General features: G+C 43.7%; 1 protein-coding gene across 6 annotated transcripts in view; it reads right to left on the bottom strand.

The window, feature by feature from the left end:
* Positions 1-4,985: 4,985 nt before the first annotated feature.
* The window catches only part of LOC124115505 (serine/threonine-protein phosphatase 2A 65 kDa regulatory subunit A alpha isoform-like), a 34,064-nt gene continuing 19,294 nt past the window's right edge, over positions 4,986-19,755 (bottom strand). For 2 of the 6 annotated variants that reach the window (XM_046476521.2, XM_048398599.1), the window contains 11 exons: positions 18,490-18,660; positions 17,244-17,358; positions 16,675-16,831; positions 15,051-15,273; positions 14,243-14,303; positions 12,525-12,679; positions 11,842-11,984; positions 11,226-11,317; positions 9,294-9,333; positions 6,715-6,752; positions 4,986-6,299 (listed from right to left, as the gene is read on the bottom strand). In XM_046476521.2, the coding sequence (XP_046332477.1) occupies positions 9,302-9,333; positions 11,226-11,317; positions 11,842-11,984; positions 12,525-12,679; positions 14,243-14,303; positions 15,051-15,273; positions 16,675-16,831; positions 17,244-17,358; positions 18,490-18,660 (1,149 nt within the window). In that variant the 3' untranslated portion in view covers positions 4,986-6,299; positions 6,715-6,752; positions 9,294-9,301. Of the gene's footprint in view, positions 6,300-6,714; positions 6,753-9,293; positions 9,334-11,225; positions 11,318-11,841; positions 11,985-12,524; positions 12,680-14,242; positions 14,304-15,050; positions 15,274-15,328; positions 15,498-16,674; positions 16,832-17,243; positions 17,359-18,489; positions 18,661-19,755 lie in introns of those variants that run through there. The other 4 variants (XM_046476522.2, XM_046476520.2, XM_048398600.1 and 1 more) reach the window with 3 other exon arrangements.

The following is a 19,755-nucleotide window of genomic DNA, read 5'->3' as shown; positions in this document are numbered from 1 at the left end:
CCCAAGGTCACTTAAGCCATCCTTGAATAACTGAGCCACCACAGAACACAATGAGACCACTCAACCACACTAAAAACCACATAGCGTCTTCAGAATCGGACATTTTGGAAAAGAAACAAATTTGAAATGTTATTTTGCAGTTTGTTTTTTATGTTAGTTCTTTGCACACAGGGCATGGGTTGCCCAGTCGTCTAACATGCTACGATTCGCTGTGCAGAGTTGCGTCCCTTGAGCACGCCAGACACCTTTGATTGTGGGTTCGAATCCCAGTTCTCCCCGATTATGTTTCTAGGTTTGTCAGCACCATATGGGTTTCACCGAAGTGGTAGACGTCTGAGACCTGCATCACTTCGGGCTTTCCTCCCACATTAAAGGGCAAGTTCACACGGAAATTAACCTATTTTTCTTGTACTTTTTCCACATTAAAAGTGTTAACCTAGAAGTGTCATAGACAAAAATATAAAAATATCACAATTAATTAACATATTTTTCGCATTAAAACGATTTATATTTTTCACATTTACCAAGTGTTCTATTTCCACAACAAAAACACCATGGCTTATGCCCCTTGAAATATGACGTCATTGGTGCCAATTGATAAACATTATGACGTCATCATGCTTTGTTAGAGCCGCTTCACGTGGTGTAGGTCTAGGTGTGTGATTCTAGCGTCTCAGATGCCAGCCAGCATAGTGTTATGCTGAGTCACCACTGCGCCGGAGTGTGTCGTAGGCCATGTTGTTTTACCGCAAACTGGTACTTGATATCTTTTGCGTTGAGAATAGACAGGGACCCAGTTGAATTGGCACCAATTACGTCATAATCTAAGGGGGATAACTCAGGCCTGTTTAGCTCGAAAAACGAAGGCCTCATAACGGCATATCATTTTCACACTATTGTGAGCTTCCTACTTTCACTGTGAAAAAAATGAGTGTATATTTTCAAACACAGATACTAATTAATTCTAAAATTGCGTTTTGTTTAGAAAAAGAAAGAAAGTGATTTTTGCGTGTACACTTCCCCTTTAAGCTGACACGCCACGATATAACAGGAATACTGTTAAAAGCGGCGTTAAACCCAACTCACTCTTTGCACACAACCCCAGCTTCAGTCTGGTGATCTCATTAAAAAGGTACCCTGGAGATCTGAGGTCAACTCGATTGGAGGTCACGTGAGGTGAACTTTCTGATCAGCCAATCGGTGTTCGAGGCTCCTAAATTAAGACAACAAAGCTTTCAGAAAACAATCTTCAAACTGCAAGAAAATCAAGCCGTGCCAATATAGTTCTGTTATTCACCTGGTCATTTCTGAGCAACTGAATATTTGATGTGTTGTTTATTTGTACAACCTGAAACAAAGTTTTTGTAATCTGAACAAGAACCCACGTACCCTTCATTTAGATGAGGCAGTCGGAGTTCACTCTGGCGCGACCTTCTGTGATTGTTGGTGACAATGGCATCTAGAAATGTTGGTCCACTCGAACCTGTTTGCTTACTTCTGTGATTGGATCAGAACAATAAACTTAAGTTGGCATTGTGTCCTTTGTTGCTACTGACTGGAGAGAGACGGCCACTTCAGTTTAGTCAACGGAATGGTTCTAGCAAGAGTGCTTTCAGTTTACATCACACAAACAATATATATATATATATATATTGCACTATTGAAGCAGGCTTCCTTTGAACTAATGCACTGAACACGCCAGATCACTTCTAAGTGTTTGGCAGACATTGGACCCCAGTGGGTCATCTGCGAGTGAGTATGGTTTTACGCCGCTTTTAGCAATATCAGGGCTGGGGTCACCAGAAATGGGCTTCACACATTGCACCCATGTCGGGAATCGAACCCGGGTCTTCGGCGTGATGAGCGAACGCTTAACCACTAGGCCACCCGACCGCCCCTGGGTCATCTTTGGCACAGCATGCATATTGGAGACGTGGTGCAGGACAATATTCACTCCGTATTACAGGTGTATGGATCCACAACATAATTTCGATAGCTTACTTTTGAAATTCTAAGCTACAGTATGTGTGGAGGTAGTGTGACATTGAAATTGGCAAACCTAGGTCCCACATCAAGTCTCCCTCCTGTGATATACATCTGAAACACTGTTCAAACTGGTGGACCTGCTGTGGCATAAAACTGAAACACTGTTCAAACTGGTGAACTTGCTGTGGCATAAAACTGAAACACTGTTCAAACTGGTGAACCTGCTGTGACAACAAACTGAAACACTGTTCAAACTGGTGAACCTGCTGTGACAACAAACTGAAACACTGTTCAAACTGGTGAACCTGCTGTGGCATAAAACTGAAACACTGTTCAAACTGGTCAACCTGCTGTGGCATAAAACTGAAACACTGTTCAAACTGGTCAACCTGCTGTGACATAAAACTGAAACACTGTTCAAACTGGTGAACCTGCTGTGGCAACAAACTGAAACACTGTTCAAACTGGTCAACCTGCTGTGGCATAAAACTGAAACACTGTTCAAACTGGTGAACCTGCTGTGGCATAAAACTGAAACACTGTTCAAACTGGTCAACCTGCTGTGACATAAAACTGAAACACTGTTCAAACTGGTCAACCTGCTGTGGCATAAAACTGAAACACTGTTCAAACTGGTCAACCTGCTGTGGCATAAAACTGAAACACTGTTCAAACTGGTGAACCTGCTGTGACATAAAACTGAAACACTGTTCAAACTGGTGAACCTGCTGTGACAACAAACTGAAACACTGTTCAAACTGGTGAACCTGCTGTGACAACAAACTGAAACACTGTTCAAACTGGTGAACCTGCTGTGACAACAAACTGAAACACTGTTCAAACTGGTGAACTTGCTGTGGCATAAAACTGAAACACTGGTCAATCTGGTCAACCTGCTGTGATATATAATTGATAAATGAAACTAAACTTACCATATTACAGGTGTATGGATCGACAACATAATTTCGATAGCTTACTTTTGAAATTCTAAGCTACAGTATGTGTGGAGGTAGTGTGACATTGAAATAATGTTATTATAAGGACTAGTGGGCTGAAACTGTTAGTTTCTGTCGTTGTAAGTGTATGGAGAGGGGAGAGACGACAAACGGGAGCCCAGCTGCCTCGAATGTTATCTGCCCACCACTTAACATCTGCTATGCTAGAGTCTGATAGTCATTAGAGTTTCAAATTTTCCCAATGAAGATTTCAGGGCAGTGTCCTTTTCCATTTCTAACTGCTTTGTTAGTGACCAGTGAGTGAGTGAGTGAGTGAGTGAGTGAGTTGGGTTTAACACCGCTTTTAACAGTATTCCAGTCATATCACGGCGTGTCAGCTTAATGTGGGAGAAAATTCCGAAGTGGTGCAGGTTTCAGACGTTTACCACTTCGGTGAAATCCAAGAGCACGGGTATGGTGCTGACAAACCTAGAAACATAATCGGGGCGAACCAGGATTCGAACCCACGATCATAGGTTTCTGACGTTTCCAAGGGACGCAACTCTGCACAGTGCATCGTGGCGCCTTAGACAACATCTCCAATCCAGCTTTTCTGCTATTGATATTTTCTACAAATCTTGAATAGTGCTCACCCTGAAGATAGGATTCATCAGTATAAGCAACAGATAAATACCTCTCCTGGTGCAGATAGCTATACACAGGTTATTACAATTTTGTGAACACCGGGTTACATGTTAGTGAGTGAGTATGGTTTTACGCCGCTTTTAGCAATATTCCAGCAATATCACGGCGAGGACATAATAAATGGGCTTCACACATTGTACCCATGTCGGGACCGAACCCAGGTCTTCGGCGTGACGAGCAAACGCTTTAACCACTAGGCTACCCGACCACCCCTTAGGCATGTTAGAAGCCTTAGTGCTCACCTCTTCACTGTTTAGTACTTGAAATGCCTCTTCCCTTGAGACTGCCCCCTGGCATTGTTGTAAAACAGCGGACGAGGAGACTGCTGGTTGATGCCAAAAACGTACCTCCACGGTCTCGGGGTTTGAACTTGCCTCCCTACATCTTCAGGGGGCTGAACCGGTAATTAGGCGCCACAATTGCTGCTCTGGTTTACCCTGCCCATCATGTTGTTTGTCTCTGACAAATCTTTAATCTGTTCAGCTACATTGTCTCCAAATTATCAGTCAATGGTGTATTGTGAGCACACAAAGCCTTACACTCCAGCTTGAAGTCAAGTCTTATAGCATCCCGACGCCGCATGCTAAGTTCATAATATGCTGCAGCTAATACAGCAACTGCATCAACCAGAGTAGCTACAACATCAAGAATATGAATGTCTTTCGTGTCCTTTGAACAGTGTGTTCACAACTTCAGCAACTGGAACATGGCCCTTGCAAATAATGTCTTGCACCTTTTGAGCTTTCACATCGCGGGATCTACTGGCTGGCTACATGATTCTCCACATCTCTTTGGGCGAGGACAATTAGAGTGAGTATGGTTTTAAGCCGCTTTTAGCAACATTCCAGCAATATCAAGGCGGGGGACACCAGAAATGGGCTTCACAATTTGTACCCATGTCGGGAATCAAACCCGGGTCTTGGGCGTGACGAGCGATTGCTTTAACCACTAGGCTACCCGACGGCCCCTAGGACAATTAGAAGGAGAACTGGTAAACCAACGGCTCGCTGACTTGGCTGACACATGTCATATTAGGCCAATTGCATGAATCGATGCTCATGATATCAATTACTGACTGAGTATGGTTTTACGCCGCTTTTAGCAATATTCCAGCAATATCACGGCGGGGGACACCAGAAATGGGCTTTACACATTGTACCCATGTCGGGAATCGAACCCGGGTCTTCGGCGTGACGAGCGAACGCTTTAACCACTAGGCTACACGACCGCCCCGATATCAATTACTGGATTGTTTGGTCCAGATTTGATTATTTACAGTGCCATCATATACCGGTAGCCGGAATATTGCTGACAACAAACAAACAAACAAGCCACTTCCATAAAGCACAGAGCCAAGTGTGACATTCAACATTTTATTACAATCTGTCTGTTCACTGGAACATGGGAGCTGATAATAACATGAGTCAGGTGATATTACAATACATGTGGCGGTGGCGGCGGCGGCAACGCCACGGTGGAGCGGAGCGGGGCTATGTGACGATGACGTGAGAGAAGAGACGTATAGAAGCAGAGTTAAATCGCCACAACACCTCGCTACCAACAACACGACCTTGATCTGACAGACTTCCTCGTCCATCACGGACACAAACACAACATCACAAGGCTGATTAGTACATCCTTATCAGTTTACAAAAAACTGATTAGAAAATGTGAAGAAACAAAGAATAAAAATGACAATTTTAGGGGCCAGTTGTTTCACATTTTGTTGAAATATATGTATCAGAGAATATCCAACGCTTTGTACGAATTACTGTACGAATTGGTGAATTACATTAAACGCAAACAAATATGTATATTGTAAATATTGTTTCTCTTCCCGTGCAAGAGGGTGCTATGATTACATGTTTTACTCATTCATCATTAGTTAAGTTAATTTGGACATGAAGTTGAATTTCTTGAATTTTTTCAATCTTCTACACTGATTTTTTATAAATAACTAATAAAAAGGTACAAAGGGACAAAACATAAAAAGAGAATAGATCCAAAATTCACACTTTGGTCTTATTGCTTTTGAATTGAACATTTAATCTCTGTTTGAATTGAAGGCATTTCTTAAATTTTTGTAACACATTTTTTCAAATTTTCAAATGTATATAATCTCCCCATTTCAATAAAAAAAAAAGAAGGAAGTATTCCCAAGCATTCAAAAGTCATGGTTGCATGTTCCCCATTAGAAACGATGTTATCCAAATTCATTTTCTCATGCACGGAAAATACAAATTTCATTTCCAAGCAACTCATAAACAACATAAATTGATAAGAAACTGAGGATTTCCAATACGGCTGAGGAAGTTTGTCAAGTGAAGAATTGTTTTTAAAAGTCCAAGAATTGATCATCATACAGGGAAGGTCTTTATACAATTGTTCATCTTGCCCCGGAGCCGTGTGGAGCTCCGTATTGCTGAGCCCCTTCCCGCACTGGGTACATTGGTCACACAAAACACAGTAGTTAATCCAGTCTTTGGGAAGCAGCGCACGCACGAGTGTGTGTGTTCCATTCATCTGTACATCTCACTACTTAATTAGAACAATATTAGCAAGTTACAGTCTCCTCCCGGCTGCTGGCCGGGCTACTCCGGGATGGCCGAGGTCCCCATCGTGACGACGTTGTTGATCATCACAGCGGTCGCCACGGCAACCTCGCCACAACAGCTGCAAGCAGAAACAAGCAACTCTGTTATATTGTGTACGCCTACAGCTGAACATACCTAGTTTCTTTACAACGGTTCCTGTTTGACTAACTCTCACTGAGACGGTCAGGCAATGCTGTTTCACACTTCAGGGTGCATTTTTTCAGTTTGATCATGGCAGCCAGTCAGGAGTGAGTATGGTTTTATGCCAATATTCCAGCAATATCACGGCAGGGGACACCAGAAATGGGCTTCACACATTGTACCCATGTCGGGAATCGAACCCGGGTCTTCTGCGTGACGAGCGAACGCTTTAACCACCAGGCTACCCGACCGCCCCTCTCGCAGCTGTAAGATTACCAGAGACATGTTTCAGTCTCAATGTTCACTCAACTAACTCCACGTTACCAGGACAACAATGAAGATTACATACTCACATCACAAATTAGGGTAGCTTATGCAGACAGCTTCAGGGCTGAAACATAAAAAAAACAGTCAGGTATCTTGGCACTCTTGGATATTATGCCACACCAATGTGAATAAAAGCCACATCAAGAAGCCTCCAGGACACCAAGCAATCCTGCATGTTTACCCATGAATACTGATTGTAACCCACCACAGTGATATTACAGCTCCTATCTCAGCAACTTGTATGTCATCAACTCTGAACCCGACAAGAATCAGTAACAAGTCACGGTTTACACAATCAGCTCGTCCACACATTGCTACAATCAAACAGAGCTCCAGATAAGCTGCGTATCTGCGTAAAATACACATAAAAAATGCAGAAATACGCAGTAAAATAAAATCCAAGCTTATCAAATACGCAACGAATATTACAGATAAGCTACAAAAATAAAACTTATGCGTATCATCAAGATATTGTGAAGTAACCCTGCGTATTCGATTAGCAAATCAGCAACTTTTTTTGAAATTATAAACGGGCATTCCCTCAACCTTGCCAAACTCCACGATGACAGTTACGACGATCACACTTTCTTGTGGAAGTATCGTGGTATTTTTGAGTCCTATAAAGCTCTCGAACCCACACGACACCAGTTTGCAGGGACTAGATGAATAGTGTTTTTAAATATTTAACTTAAATACCCACATGTGTAAAAACTAGTGGGTAACAGAAATTTGAATACCCAGAATTACTGATACCCAATGATTTTAAAATGCATGGGTAAAATACCAACACGACCAAAAGCTTATCTGGAGCTCTGATTGAATCACAATTTAGTCGGCTCTAAAGTGAGGAGATGGGACTCAGAATTCAAACTGGCAACTAAAATCAAAAAGAATTCAGAACCAGATAACTCGGTGAAAACTACATCACCCCATGTAAGCTTCATCGACCTTGCCCTTCAGGTCAATGGGAGCCAGCATTGGCATGATTAGGAAAACCACTCCAATAATCAATGGATAATATTAGGGCTGGGACGGTTAACTCGGGTACTTGGGTCGGTGGGGTCCTGAGTAGGACCCGGGTACCCACAGGACTACCCGCGGACACATGCTTAGTCATGTGAGATATTGTTTTATGACAAAAACTGTTACACTACAAGTTGCTAATGTTTGCATTTCTTTTTGACGATGCACACATTCCGTTTGACTTGTATATGTTTGAGTAAAGGTAAAGCTTTGGTCAACTTCAGTGTGCGCATGATCTTATCGTTTGATACATGTATCTATCCCAACTCTTGAGACCTGCAGTGGGTACCCGGGTAGGGTCGGGTAATAGGGTGTCGGGTACCCAGGTTGTAAATTTGGACTCGTCCCAGCCCTAGATAATATGGAAAAAGTTGTTAGTAGCCAATCACTCACACACTGTTTAGAATATGTCAATGATGTCACAATATACCAGACAAAGAAGGAGTGTAACAAACAACTGTCCAGGATCCTGACATCTTCCCGAGGCAACAGAGTTAACTGACTATAAAATTCCAGTTTCCACCCTTGCTGAACTCAATGTAAAAGAAGAACTGTGATGAAAAATATTTTAAGACAGTAAGTAATCCAATGGTAATTTAAAATAAACCTGGGAACAGATTTTGAATGAATGAATGAATGAATACGATGACATGCATCAACCAAATCAGTGAGTGAGTGAGAATGGTTTTACGCCACTTTAAGCAATATTCCAGCAATATCACGGCGGGGGACACCAGAAATGGGCTTCACACATTGTACCAATGTCGGGAATCGAACCTGGGTCTTCGGCGTGACGAGTGAACGCTTTAACCACTAGGCTACCCGAACGCCCTGTATATACCTTTGAAACTTGATGAATTATGAGTGAGTGAGTTTGGTATAACACCATTTTTTTTAACAGTATTCCAGTTATATCACAGCGTGTCAGCTTCATGTGGGAGGAAAGCCCGAAATATCTCCAAGTCTCAAACGTTTACCACCGGGATTCGAACCCACAATCATAGGTATGAAGAATAAAAAATTGTTTCGTATAGTTAGGATTAATATTAACATCAAATGAAATAAATTCATTGTCTTAGAAAGTGTGCTCAGAGAGACATTTCCTTTTAGATTTTATGATAAGACAAAAAAATGGTTGGTTGGTTTGTTGTTTAACACTGCACTCAACAATATTCCCGCTATATGACAGTGGCCTGTAAATAATCGAGGCAGGAGCAGACAATCCAGTGATTAATATCATGAGCATCGATCCACGTAATTTGGATCGATGACATGCATCAACCAAGTCAGTGAGCCTGACCACCCGATTACGTTAGTCGCCTTTTACTTCAAGCACAGTCGCGTTTTACTTCAAGCACAGTCGCCTTTTCACGGCAAGCATGGGTTGCTGAAGACCTATTCTACCCCGAATTAAGACAAAAGAAAAACTGTAGGAAGAAACCTTATTAACAAACAAAACTGATCAAAACAAACAAGGCTGATTTCAAATAGTGTTAATAAAAAGAAGGTGAAAATGTTTTTAAAAAGTCTTAACACATCAGAACAAAACAAGATGAAGCGAACTGGTACTTGACAAGCTTACACCAAGGTTCACAGAGAAAATGCTGTCCTAATACATGGGTCTGAAATGTACAACACGCCAAGCTTCAGCACAATCAACAAAGGACAGACGTGAATACCCCACTCAGACACAGTATACTGACTCCGAGCCGACCAGTCCTTGTTTTAGCCCCTTAATGCCGAGCGCCAGACAGAGTAACAACAAGTACCATCTTTTAACGTCTTTTGGTATGACGCGGCCGGGGATCGAACCCCGGACTTTCCGCTCTCCAGGCGGACAAGTGTTTGTTAGAGATATGAGTGGTGCAACACGTGCAGCATGCAACAAGAAAGACAGAGTTATCTCCCTTCATCCCATTAAACTCAAGCGCCTTCACAACGCAGGACACATTCGTTACACTCTCACTAAAATCGCTGCTACCAGTGTGGATGCAGCCATCACAAGAATCTTGAAATTTGCCTTCTAACCCCAAATGAAGATATGTTTTTGATTTTGTTTTTCTTTGGGAATGCAATCATAGTGAATTTTGAAGGTTTATTACCGACCATATTTCCAAATTGAATTTACCTTCTTGTTTGTTTGATCGGATTGGTTCGAGATTGCAGACGAACAGAAAATCAACCAACTTCTCGCTTATATTCTTTCTATTACAATTACATGACAGTTGTAATGAAACAGATTTTCAAAATTGACAAACTACGAAAAATAATTTAGCAGGGGTAAGAGTATTCGGCATCATGGTAGTTATCACTTGTTTGTAAACAGAACAGTCAGTCGGCTGTGCATTCAACTCCAAACACAGTTGAAACCACCTATCACAGTGGGGAGCTTTGACTGGTGGCAGCAACAGTATAGAGAGCTCTGCGAACGAGATATCGCTGTGAGGAGTTTGCGTTAAACATTCCCACCCCCCTTGAGTAATTGTGAGTGAGTGAGTATGGTTTTACGCCGCTTTTAGCAATATTCCAGCAATATCACGGCGGGGGGACACCAGAAATGGGCTTCACACATTGTACCCATGTCGGGAATCGAACCCGGGTCTTCTGCGTGACGAGCGAATGCTTTAACGACTAGGCTACCTGACCACCCCTTTTGAGTAATTGTGTGTTTTTGGTTGGGTTTGTTTGTTGTTCAACGCCACACTCAGCATTCTCCAGCTATGACGACAATGGTCTGTATATGGTCTGTATATAGTCTGGACCAGACAATCCAGTGGTTGATAGAATGATCAACGTCTGCTGGGTACAATGCCTCACTGAAATGGTGACCACCGAGTTTGACCACCGATCCATTCAGTCCCTACGACAAGCATAGGTTGTGTGAGTGAGTGAGTTTATGCTTTACGTCAGAAATATTTCAGCCATATCGTGACGAGAAGTTATACAGTATTTATACATATATTTAAACCAAATAAGAACCTGTCAGCAATGGACAGTAAAATTACTAGAATATCACAGACTTAATGTTTAAAACTAGCATACAGCAATAAAAAGAGATATCACTAAATAGTCATGAAACAGTACAATATAAAAAAGGGCTATAGATCACCAGCATCTGAAGGTAGATCACCATGCTAGGGTCCATGGGGACTTACAGTACTTTTGCTACCTGCATGGACCCCAGCTGTATTTACATCATCCCCTCAGCTGTTGGCAATTATTGACAAATTTAGCCACAATTTAAAAGAAACATATATATACTGGGATTAAAAACGTATCTGAAATAAATATACTTTGAAATACGTGGTCTTACATATCCTCTCAGGGGGACAATAATTTTACACTACTTAAACCCCCTTCGGCAAGGGTTGTGTAAATGCATCATAAAAAGTGAAGAACACTGTCAGGGACCAGTGACAAACGGTCGGTCAGGTCATACATTGTAACCACCTGTATCTCGCGAATCAGCATGTGACTCCCCCCACCAGGGAGGGAACTGATAGACACCACTCACCATCAAGAGCTTCCAGGGCAAAATACTGTACATCTATATCCGAATCAGTCTTCAGTTTGTCTAGACACGGTTTGATCTGTTGTTGACACGTCCTGCAAATACAAACATCAGTGTTCAATAAATGCCAGGCAACAAGTCACTGTTGACATGAGGAGAGGCAAGGTGAGGTGAAATCGTCGCGGTCAAGATTACTGCACATTTATAGCGACTCGTATGTGTGTGGCTGCTTGTACTATCCTGGACTGATCCCGATTTATAGTGCTAGCATACTGAGATACAGTGACGCAGTTTAACATGAATACCCCACTCAGACACAGTATACTGACTCCGAGCCGACCAGTCCTTGTTTTAGCCCCTTAATGCCGAAGGTAACAACAAGTACCATCTTTTAACGTCTTTTGGTATGGTGCGGCCGGGGATCGAACCCTGGACCTTCCGCTCTAGAACGTGGAGGCAGTCAAGTCACTGTTGAACAACATATTAATTATATCATGAGGTCAGCTGAATGTGCAGTGCAAAATTGTTTCTATGGTTTCATGTCCTGGTAACTTTATGTATTTGGTGTTATTCAGCCCATATTGTCACATTACATCGAGAAGCAGCATTCACAACTTACGACTGGTCAAATAGAGGTCCTAATTTCTGTAATGTTTTGGCCACGTTGAATCGGACGTTAGCGACTGGGTCTCCTGCCATCCCAGTGACTGTGGGCAGCATGAGCTTCAGAGTGAGGTCTGACCCGCACGCCTCCGACAATAACTGAAACAAACACACAGGATTCAGTTACCTAGGATACTGGTACTTTATAACAATGTCCCTCAGTTGATTGGTTTGTTGTTTAACGCCGCACTCAGCAATATTCCAGCTACATGACGGCGGTCTGTATATAATCGAGTCGAGACCAGACAATCCAGTGATTGACATCATGAGCATCGATCCACGCAATTGGGATACGATGACATGCATCAAGTCTGACCACCCTATCCCGCTAGTCGCCTTTTACGACAAGCATAGTCGCCTTTTACGACAAGCATGGGTTGCTGAAGACCTATTCTACCCTGGATCTTCACGGGTCTCAGTCACCTAGGATACCGGTACTTTATTACAATGTTCCTCAGACAACGGCTTCAACAATAATGGTTTTCCTGGATGCTGCATTATGGCCTGAAGTTTTAGACCTTCACTCAGGAATATTCCAGCTACATGGCGTCATAATCTAATCCAGAAATTATGAGCAATTATCGATGCAGACGCTCTACCACTAGACCACGGAGGCGGTCTGGGAGGGGAGGTACTCACGTTAATGCAGAACAGACATGTCATCCTGTGTAAGTAGTTCTGGTCCCGGGCCATCTGGAGGACTTTAGGGATGACGGTCTGCTGGGCCCAGTCCACTCCAAACTTCTCCACCAGCTTCTTCAGGTTCTGTGTGGCTGCGTCACGGATTGCGTACACTGGAGGAGGAGGAGGAGGCAGAGAGCAGCTCGTTAGCACAGGCATTCAGTTCAGTTTCTAGGATTGTCACGGGTTGTCCAATCAATGGAAATCATTCCAACACTAGTTAATATTTCAAATATACTACTCAAAAGAAGTTAAGGATCACCTGATTCTTTCATATTACAATAGTTAATCTCTCATGCCATGACAGGTTAACTTTACCAATATGAAAGAATCGGGTGATCCTAAACTTCTTTTGAGTAGTATAAATTGTAGACAGTAGTGAGTGAGTGAGTGAGTGAGTTGGGTTTAACGCCGCTTTTAACAGTATTCCAGTTATATCGCAGCGTGTCAGCTTAATGTGGGAGGAAAGCCCGAAGTGATGCAGGTCTCAGACGTTTACCACTTCCGTGAAACCAACGAGCACGGGTATGGTGCTGACAAACCTAGAAACATAATCGGGGCGAACCGGGATTCGAACCCACAATCATAGGTTCCTGGCGTGCCCAAGGGATGCAACCCTGCGCAGCGAATCGCGGCGCCTTAGACGACTGGGCCACCCGTGCCCCCCCGTAGACAGTATTGAGTAGCATGCAAAGACTCCACACCTGACACCTACAACACCTTCTTCAAGATTACCGTACTCGACATAATAAGCACCATGCTCTAATAAGCGCCCACGGCGATGTTTGCTAATATATTAGCTAGTGAACACTCCCAGTTAGCACCCCTTCCGATGGATCAATGTTCACAAGACTTATTTATTCGTGTATAATACGCACTCGTGTGTTAAATGCCCCCTTAATTATGAGCAATTAATTTCTGGAAAATACATCTGTCAGGTATGATACGCACATACTTTTTGTATCACTTCAGGCTGTCAGCATAAACTACAAAATTTACGATCTTTCAACTTTTATTTTCTCACCAAAATCATTTTCTTATAAGAGTCCCTATTTCTAATTTTGAGAGCGCTTATTACGTCGAATGCGGTATGTGCACGTTCCTATTGCGTTTCACAGCACTGCATCATTAACTTGAGTGAAACTTGCATCACACTGGACTATGTTTCATGGGACCAAGGGCAACCTGGTTTTGTTTGTAGCAACTTGGTTTTCATGAACCTGGTACAAGCTAAAGTCTGGAAGGTAATTTAAGGTGCCGACGTTTACTACAATATCTGAAAAACTATTGGACCTACTCCACTCAAAGTTGTTATGAGATTATTAAACAGTCATACATAACTGGATATTACATTTAAAGACAATCGGTGCATGAATAAAAAATCTGTCTATTTAGCTATCACTATATTTCATCAACAACCAGACCTGTTCGTCACGGGTGGAACGAACATTCAGTGCATTCAGTGCATAATGCTACCCCTGCGTCACAGGGCCATATGACCCAGTTGAACCAATCAACTCAACTCGAAAGGCACGGGAATCACGCACGCACGAATACGGTGTTAGCGTTGGGTGTCTCAACGTGACTATATATCAAGTTCCTTAAATCGAACCCTGCATGATCATGTGATGAAATATTTTTTTGTGATCAATACTTCCTTCCGTTCCACAACTTACCATGGTCCACCAGCCAAGTCATGCACAAGGAATTGAGCTTCTCCTCGAAGAACTCCACACCCTGGAATCAGAAATACCCTGTTATGCTTGATTTTTTGGTGGTTGTTTTTTCGTTGCATTCCATGCGCAGGAATATTCCGCAACATATGATAACGGCTTCTAAATAAATAAGTCAGAACCAGACGATCCAGTTTCTGACATTGTGAGCAGCGATCCTCACCGTCGAGGTAGGTCAATCTACACAGGGGGCAATGTAAAATAACTGGACACAAAGTGCCGAGTTGTCTGAATGCAACGTTATTCCACGCATATTGTTTGTATGTTTGTTTGATGTTTAACGCCGCACTCAGCAATATTCCAGCAATATCACAGTGGTCTGTAAATAACCAAGTATGGACCAGACAATCCAGTGATTGATATCATGAGCATCGATCCAAGCGAGCGAGTGAGGTCGCTTTAAGCAATATTCCAGCAATATCACGGCAGGGGACACCAGAAATGGGCTTCACACATTGTACCCATGTCGGGAATCGAATCCAGGTCTTTGGCATGACAAGCGAGCGCTTTAACCACTAGGCTACCCGACGCCCCACATGCATTAAGAGTTTCATGCCATGACTCTCAGTTCAGAAATCAGGGACAGATTGTCCAAAAGGCTGGGTGTTGTATTCAGCAAGGACTGAAAGACTGAGAAGACACACAGCATACCCATGATTCATTTAATATTGGACGTACCAGTCCTTCCTGTTCATTGTCTCTCCTGTGTCAACCAGAAGCTACACCCAAGTGTGAGAAATGTGCCACTCACCAGCTGCCCAGCCAGTAGGGGCATGTACTCGATGATGGCGAGGCGGACTCGCCACTTGGTGTCCTCTGCCAGCTCCACGATGGCAGGCAGCAGCGACTGGGACAGCTGTTGGATGCCGATCACTTCGTTGACGCAGTCCAGATTGGAGATGATGTTGAGTCTCACCTCCGGGCACTCATCCTTGAGTTGGGACAGGAACAGAGGGAGCAGGTGCTCTATCGTGCTGCAACACCAGGGGAGAGTAAGACATACGGGAGAGTAGGACATATGAGTAGGACATACAGGGGAGGAAGTCAGGACAGGACAGGAACAGAGGGAGTAGGTGCTCTATCGTGCTGCAACACCAGGGGAGAGTAAGACATACGGGAGAGTAGGACATACGAGTAGGACATACAGGGGAGGAAGTCAGGACAGGACAGGAACAGAGGGAGTAGGTGCTCTATCGTGCTGCAACACCAGGGGAGAGTAAGACATAGGGGAGTGTAAGACATAGGGGAGTAAGACCTACAGGAAAGTAGGACATATGGAGGAGGAAGACATAGGGGAGAGTAAGACATACAGGAGAGTAAGACAGGGGAGAGTAGGAGATATGGGGGAGGAAGACATACGGGAGGTGAAGACATACGGGAGAGTAAGACAAAGGGGAGAGTAAGACATACAGGAGAGTAAGACAGGGGAGAGTAGGACATACGGGTGAGTAAGACATACAGGAAAGTAATACAGTGGGGAGGGTCAGACATACAGGCTATTTTGCATGTTGGTTGGTTGGTTGGTTGGTTGTTTAACGCCGCAATCAGCAATATTACAGCTATATGACGGCGGTCTGTAAATAATCGTGTCTGGACCAGACAATCCAGTGATTGACATCATCAGCATCGATCCACGCAATTGGGATCAATGACATGCATCAACCAAGTCAGCGAACTTGACCACCCGATCCCGTTAGTCGCCTTTTACGGCAAGCATGGGTTGCTGAAGACCTATTCTACCCCGGAATCTTCACGGGTCTATTTTGCATGTAATATAGGACATTGTGTATCTCAAGGTCTTGAAGTCGTTCAAACGAGCAAAAACACCATCCCAGGAGTCAGTGACATTCAGTTAATTGCATTGGCAGAAATTGTTTCACAATGTTGTAAAAATAAAGCTAAGAGGTTGGGCATAATTGCAATATTGGTCAAATATGTTCCAACAAAACTATATGTAAATTTTAAAGGTGAGGTGAAATGGGGTTTAACGTCGCATCCAAGATTATTGCACTTATATAGCGACGTGCATGCACGTGTATATGTGTGTGTGTGTGTGTGTGTGTCTGCTTGTACTAGTCCGGACTGATGCCGATTTATAGTGCTAGCCCACTGAGATACCATGCCGCTGTTTAACATGAATACCCCACTCAGACACAGTATACTGACTCCGAGCCGACCAGTCCTTGTTTTTAGCCCCTTAATGCCGAGCGCCAGACAGGGTATCAACAAGTACTGTCTTTTGGTATGACCCGGCCGGGGATCGAACCCCGGACCTTCCACTCTCATGGACGCTCTACCACAAGGCCACGGAGGCGGTCTGTACATTTTAAACACAATCACAAGGCAGTTAACGCTGGGATACTGTAAGGACTTACTTGTCTTTGCCTAGTATAGGGGACAGACCCATGATGACAGAGGCCAGAGCAGACTTTACGTGCTGGTTGGCATCGGACACCAGGTCCTTGACGCAGGGAAGGATGTTGGTCATGATGGTGGTCTCACGGACGTCCGGGGACAGATTCTGGCAGAAATCTGAAACACAACAGTCACAATATGAAGAAAGGCAGGGAATGAGCCTGGTGAACCACGAAAAGTATTTTCAGCCAATATGGGAGAAAGCCCGACGTTGTTATGCAGGTCTTTTGAGTAGATGTAGCGGTTGCTGCAGCCTAGCTTGTTAAACCACACAATATTGTAATTTGTCAAGGGAGGCAATTCTCTTGCTAAAAGTCATGGTTACTCACAGTTAAAAAAAAGTAAACGTCTTCTACACATTTTAATGTTCTCAAAATATGTAGACGTGACAAATTATTATATCCATGCCTCCAAATACTCAGTGTCTGGCAAATTAAGGTTTAAACGAGGCAATTAGTATTTAAGGCCTTATCACTGGAAACATATCATTTCCCGGCCTTTTCCAAGGCCCTGTGTAACCTTGCCATACCTTTGACTTTGTGAGCCGACGCAGCCCGGACCTCGGCCTCGCAGTCCTTCAGCAGACTCTGGAAGGCCGGCACCAGATCGTTCTTGGTGATTTCAGGCCCCACCGCCTTCTGGAGCTGTAACACACAGGGGTACTGGTTGGTTGTGGGTGGGGCTGGGGGTGAGTGTACTTGTCAGGACATGGGCGCGCCAACACGGGTACTGGTCAGTTGTGGGTGGGGCTGGGGGGTGAGTGTATTTGTCACGACATGGGCGCTCCCGACACCAACACGGGTACTGGTCAGTTGTGGGAGGGGCTGAGGGTGAGTGTATTTGTCACGACATGGGCGCTCCCGACACCAACACAGGGGTACTGGTCAGTTGTGGGAGGGGCTGAGGGTGGGTGTACTTGTCAGGACATGGCGCTCCCGACACCAACACGGGTACTGGTCAGTTGTGGGAGGGGCTGAGGGTGAGTGTATTTGTCACGACATGGGCGCTCCCGACACCAACACAGGGGTACTGGTCAGTTGTGGGAGGGGCTGAGGGTGGGTGTACTTGTCAGGACATGGGAGCTACCGACCCCAACACAGGGGTACTGGTCAGTTGTGGGTGGTGGTGGGGGAGCTTGTCAGGACATAGGAACTCCAGCCTTAGGCAGACGAGCGAATGACGCTTTAAGCACTAGGCTACCCACCACTCCTTAATGAAGCAATAAGCCTGGTAACGTGCACTTCGTCACTCCAGATACATCATCCATTGGGAAAACTATCAATCAATAACCAATTTGAGTCTGTTTTACAACATGAATATTCAGGGCAAATAACCACCACTAGTGTCAGTCAGTTGAAGTATTGAAGTACTCTCATAGTCATACAGGCCTTGCTTGACCCCCAGGCAGTGACCCCCAGGCAGTGACCGCCAGGCAGCGACCCCCAGGCAGTGACCCAGAGGCAGTGACCCAGAGGCAGGCAGTGACCCCCAGGCAGCGACTCCCAGGCAGCGACCCCCAGGCAGCGACCCCCAGGCAGCGACCGCCAGGCAGCGACCCCCAGGCAGCGACCCAGAGGCAGTGACCCAGAGGCAGGCAGTGACCCCCAGGCAGTGACTCCCAGGCAGTGACTTACATCTGTGATGTTGTCGGCCACCATGTAGCGGACAACACGAATATTCAGGGCAATAACCACCATTAGCGTGAGTCAGCTGAAGTACTGAAGTACTCTCATACAGGCCTTGCTTGTCCCAGTGACTCCCAGACAGTGACTTACATCTGTGAACTTGTCGGCCACCATGTAGCGGACCCTCCAGGACTTGTCCTCAGCGGCCTGGCGGAGGGTAGGCATGACCAGCTGCTCAGTGTCGTCAGGCGGCAACAGCGAGGCAATGCTAACGCAGGCTTCTACAGCGAGAAGCCTTACCGAGTCCTGAAATATAATGTTCTTCAGTTTGTATGAAATACAGCAACATGCGAGAGTGTGGCGCAAACACAGCCTAGTCAAGAAAAATCAATGTCACAGTATTAGTGATTCACTAATCAAAATACAAAAATTAAATTAAAAATTTATGTCAAATTAATTATAGAAAAATTATCTCATTCATACTGGATACTGAGGAAAGATCCCGGTATATTACATTATCAACACCATGAATTCATGGTAAGCCCAGGTCAAACAAGTACAATTCATCTACAATAGATCTTAAAAGTCAATGTTTTAAATGCCACAGCATTAAATTGAGATCAATCAAATTGGGTCCATTATATACATAAAATAACATATTTGATAAGCAACATATTACTGTGGAAATAAATCAGGCACATGTAAAGTTAAAAGTTATTATGCAAAGGCATGTATAAATGTATTATATACTACTCAAAAGAAGTTAAGGATCACCTGATTCTTTCATATTACAATAGTTAATCTCTCATGCCATTACAGATTAACATTACCAATATGAAAGAATCGGGTCATCCTTAACTTCTTTTGAGCAGTATATATAAACACACCTGGTATCGGTCAACAACATATTTACAATTAAGCAGTCGTAGAAATAATGAGAAATTATCAATGTAAATAAGATAGAAAGAACAAATTGACATAAACATGAAGGTCAAGATTTGTATCTTTGAATATTCCAGCGTTAGAAATTGGCACTTGTCCTGTAGTCCTTGCCAAACTGCCCAATAGTAAAGGTATCATAAGGACAAGTAGAAATTTGCCATTTTGAGGGGTTTTGCTATATGTTATCATTTTAAGGACTTTTGGACTGAAACTGTTAGTTTCTAACCCTGTATTCGTGAGTAATACAGTTTATAGTGAAGGGTATTGGCCTAAGTTTGTATTGCAATTTATTGCAATAATGTTTCCTGTATTGCAATACGTACCACAATATATTGCATATGTTCTTTCATCTGTAATTAGTTATGAACCTGAATAAAAAACACTTTCCCCGCATGTTTTTGACAAATTCGTATTATGTGGATACAGGAAGCTGTCACAAATAATTTCACTTTTTCGCCACAGGAAAAAGTTGCT

Source organism: Haliotis rufescens, unplaced genomic scaffold (genome assembly GCF_023055435.1).
Source record: "Haliotis rufescens isolate VD_foot unplaced genomic scaffold, xgHalRufe1.0.p SCAF_18, whole genome shotgun sequence".
Taxonomy (NCBI): Eukaryota; Metazoa; Mollusca; class Gastropoda; order Lepetellida; family Haliotidae; genus Haliotis; species Haliotis rufescens.
The sequence above is the reverse complement of the archived record's forward strand: the minus strand, read 5'-3'. Positions and strand labels throughout refer to the sequence as shown.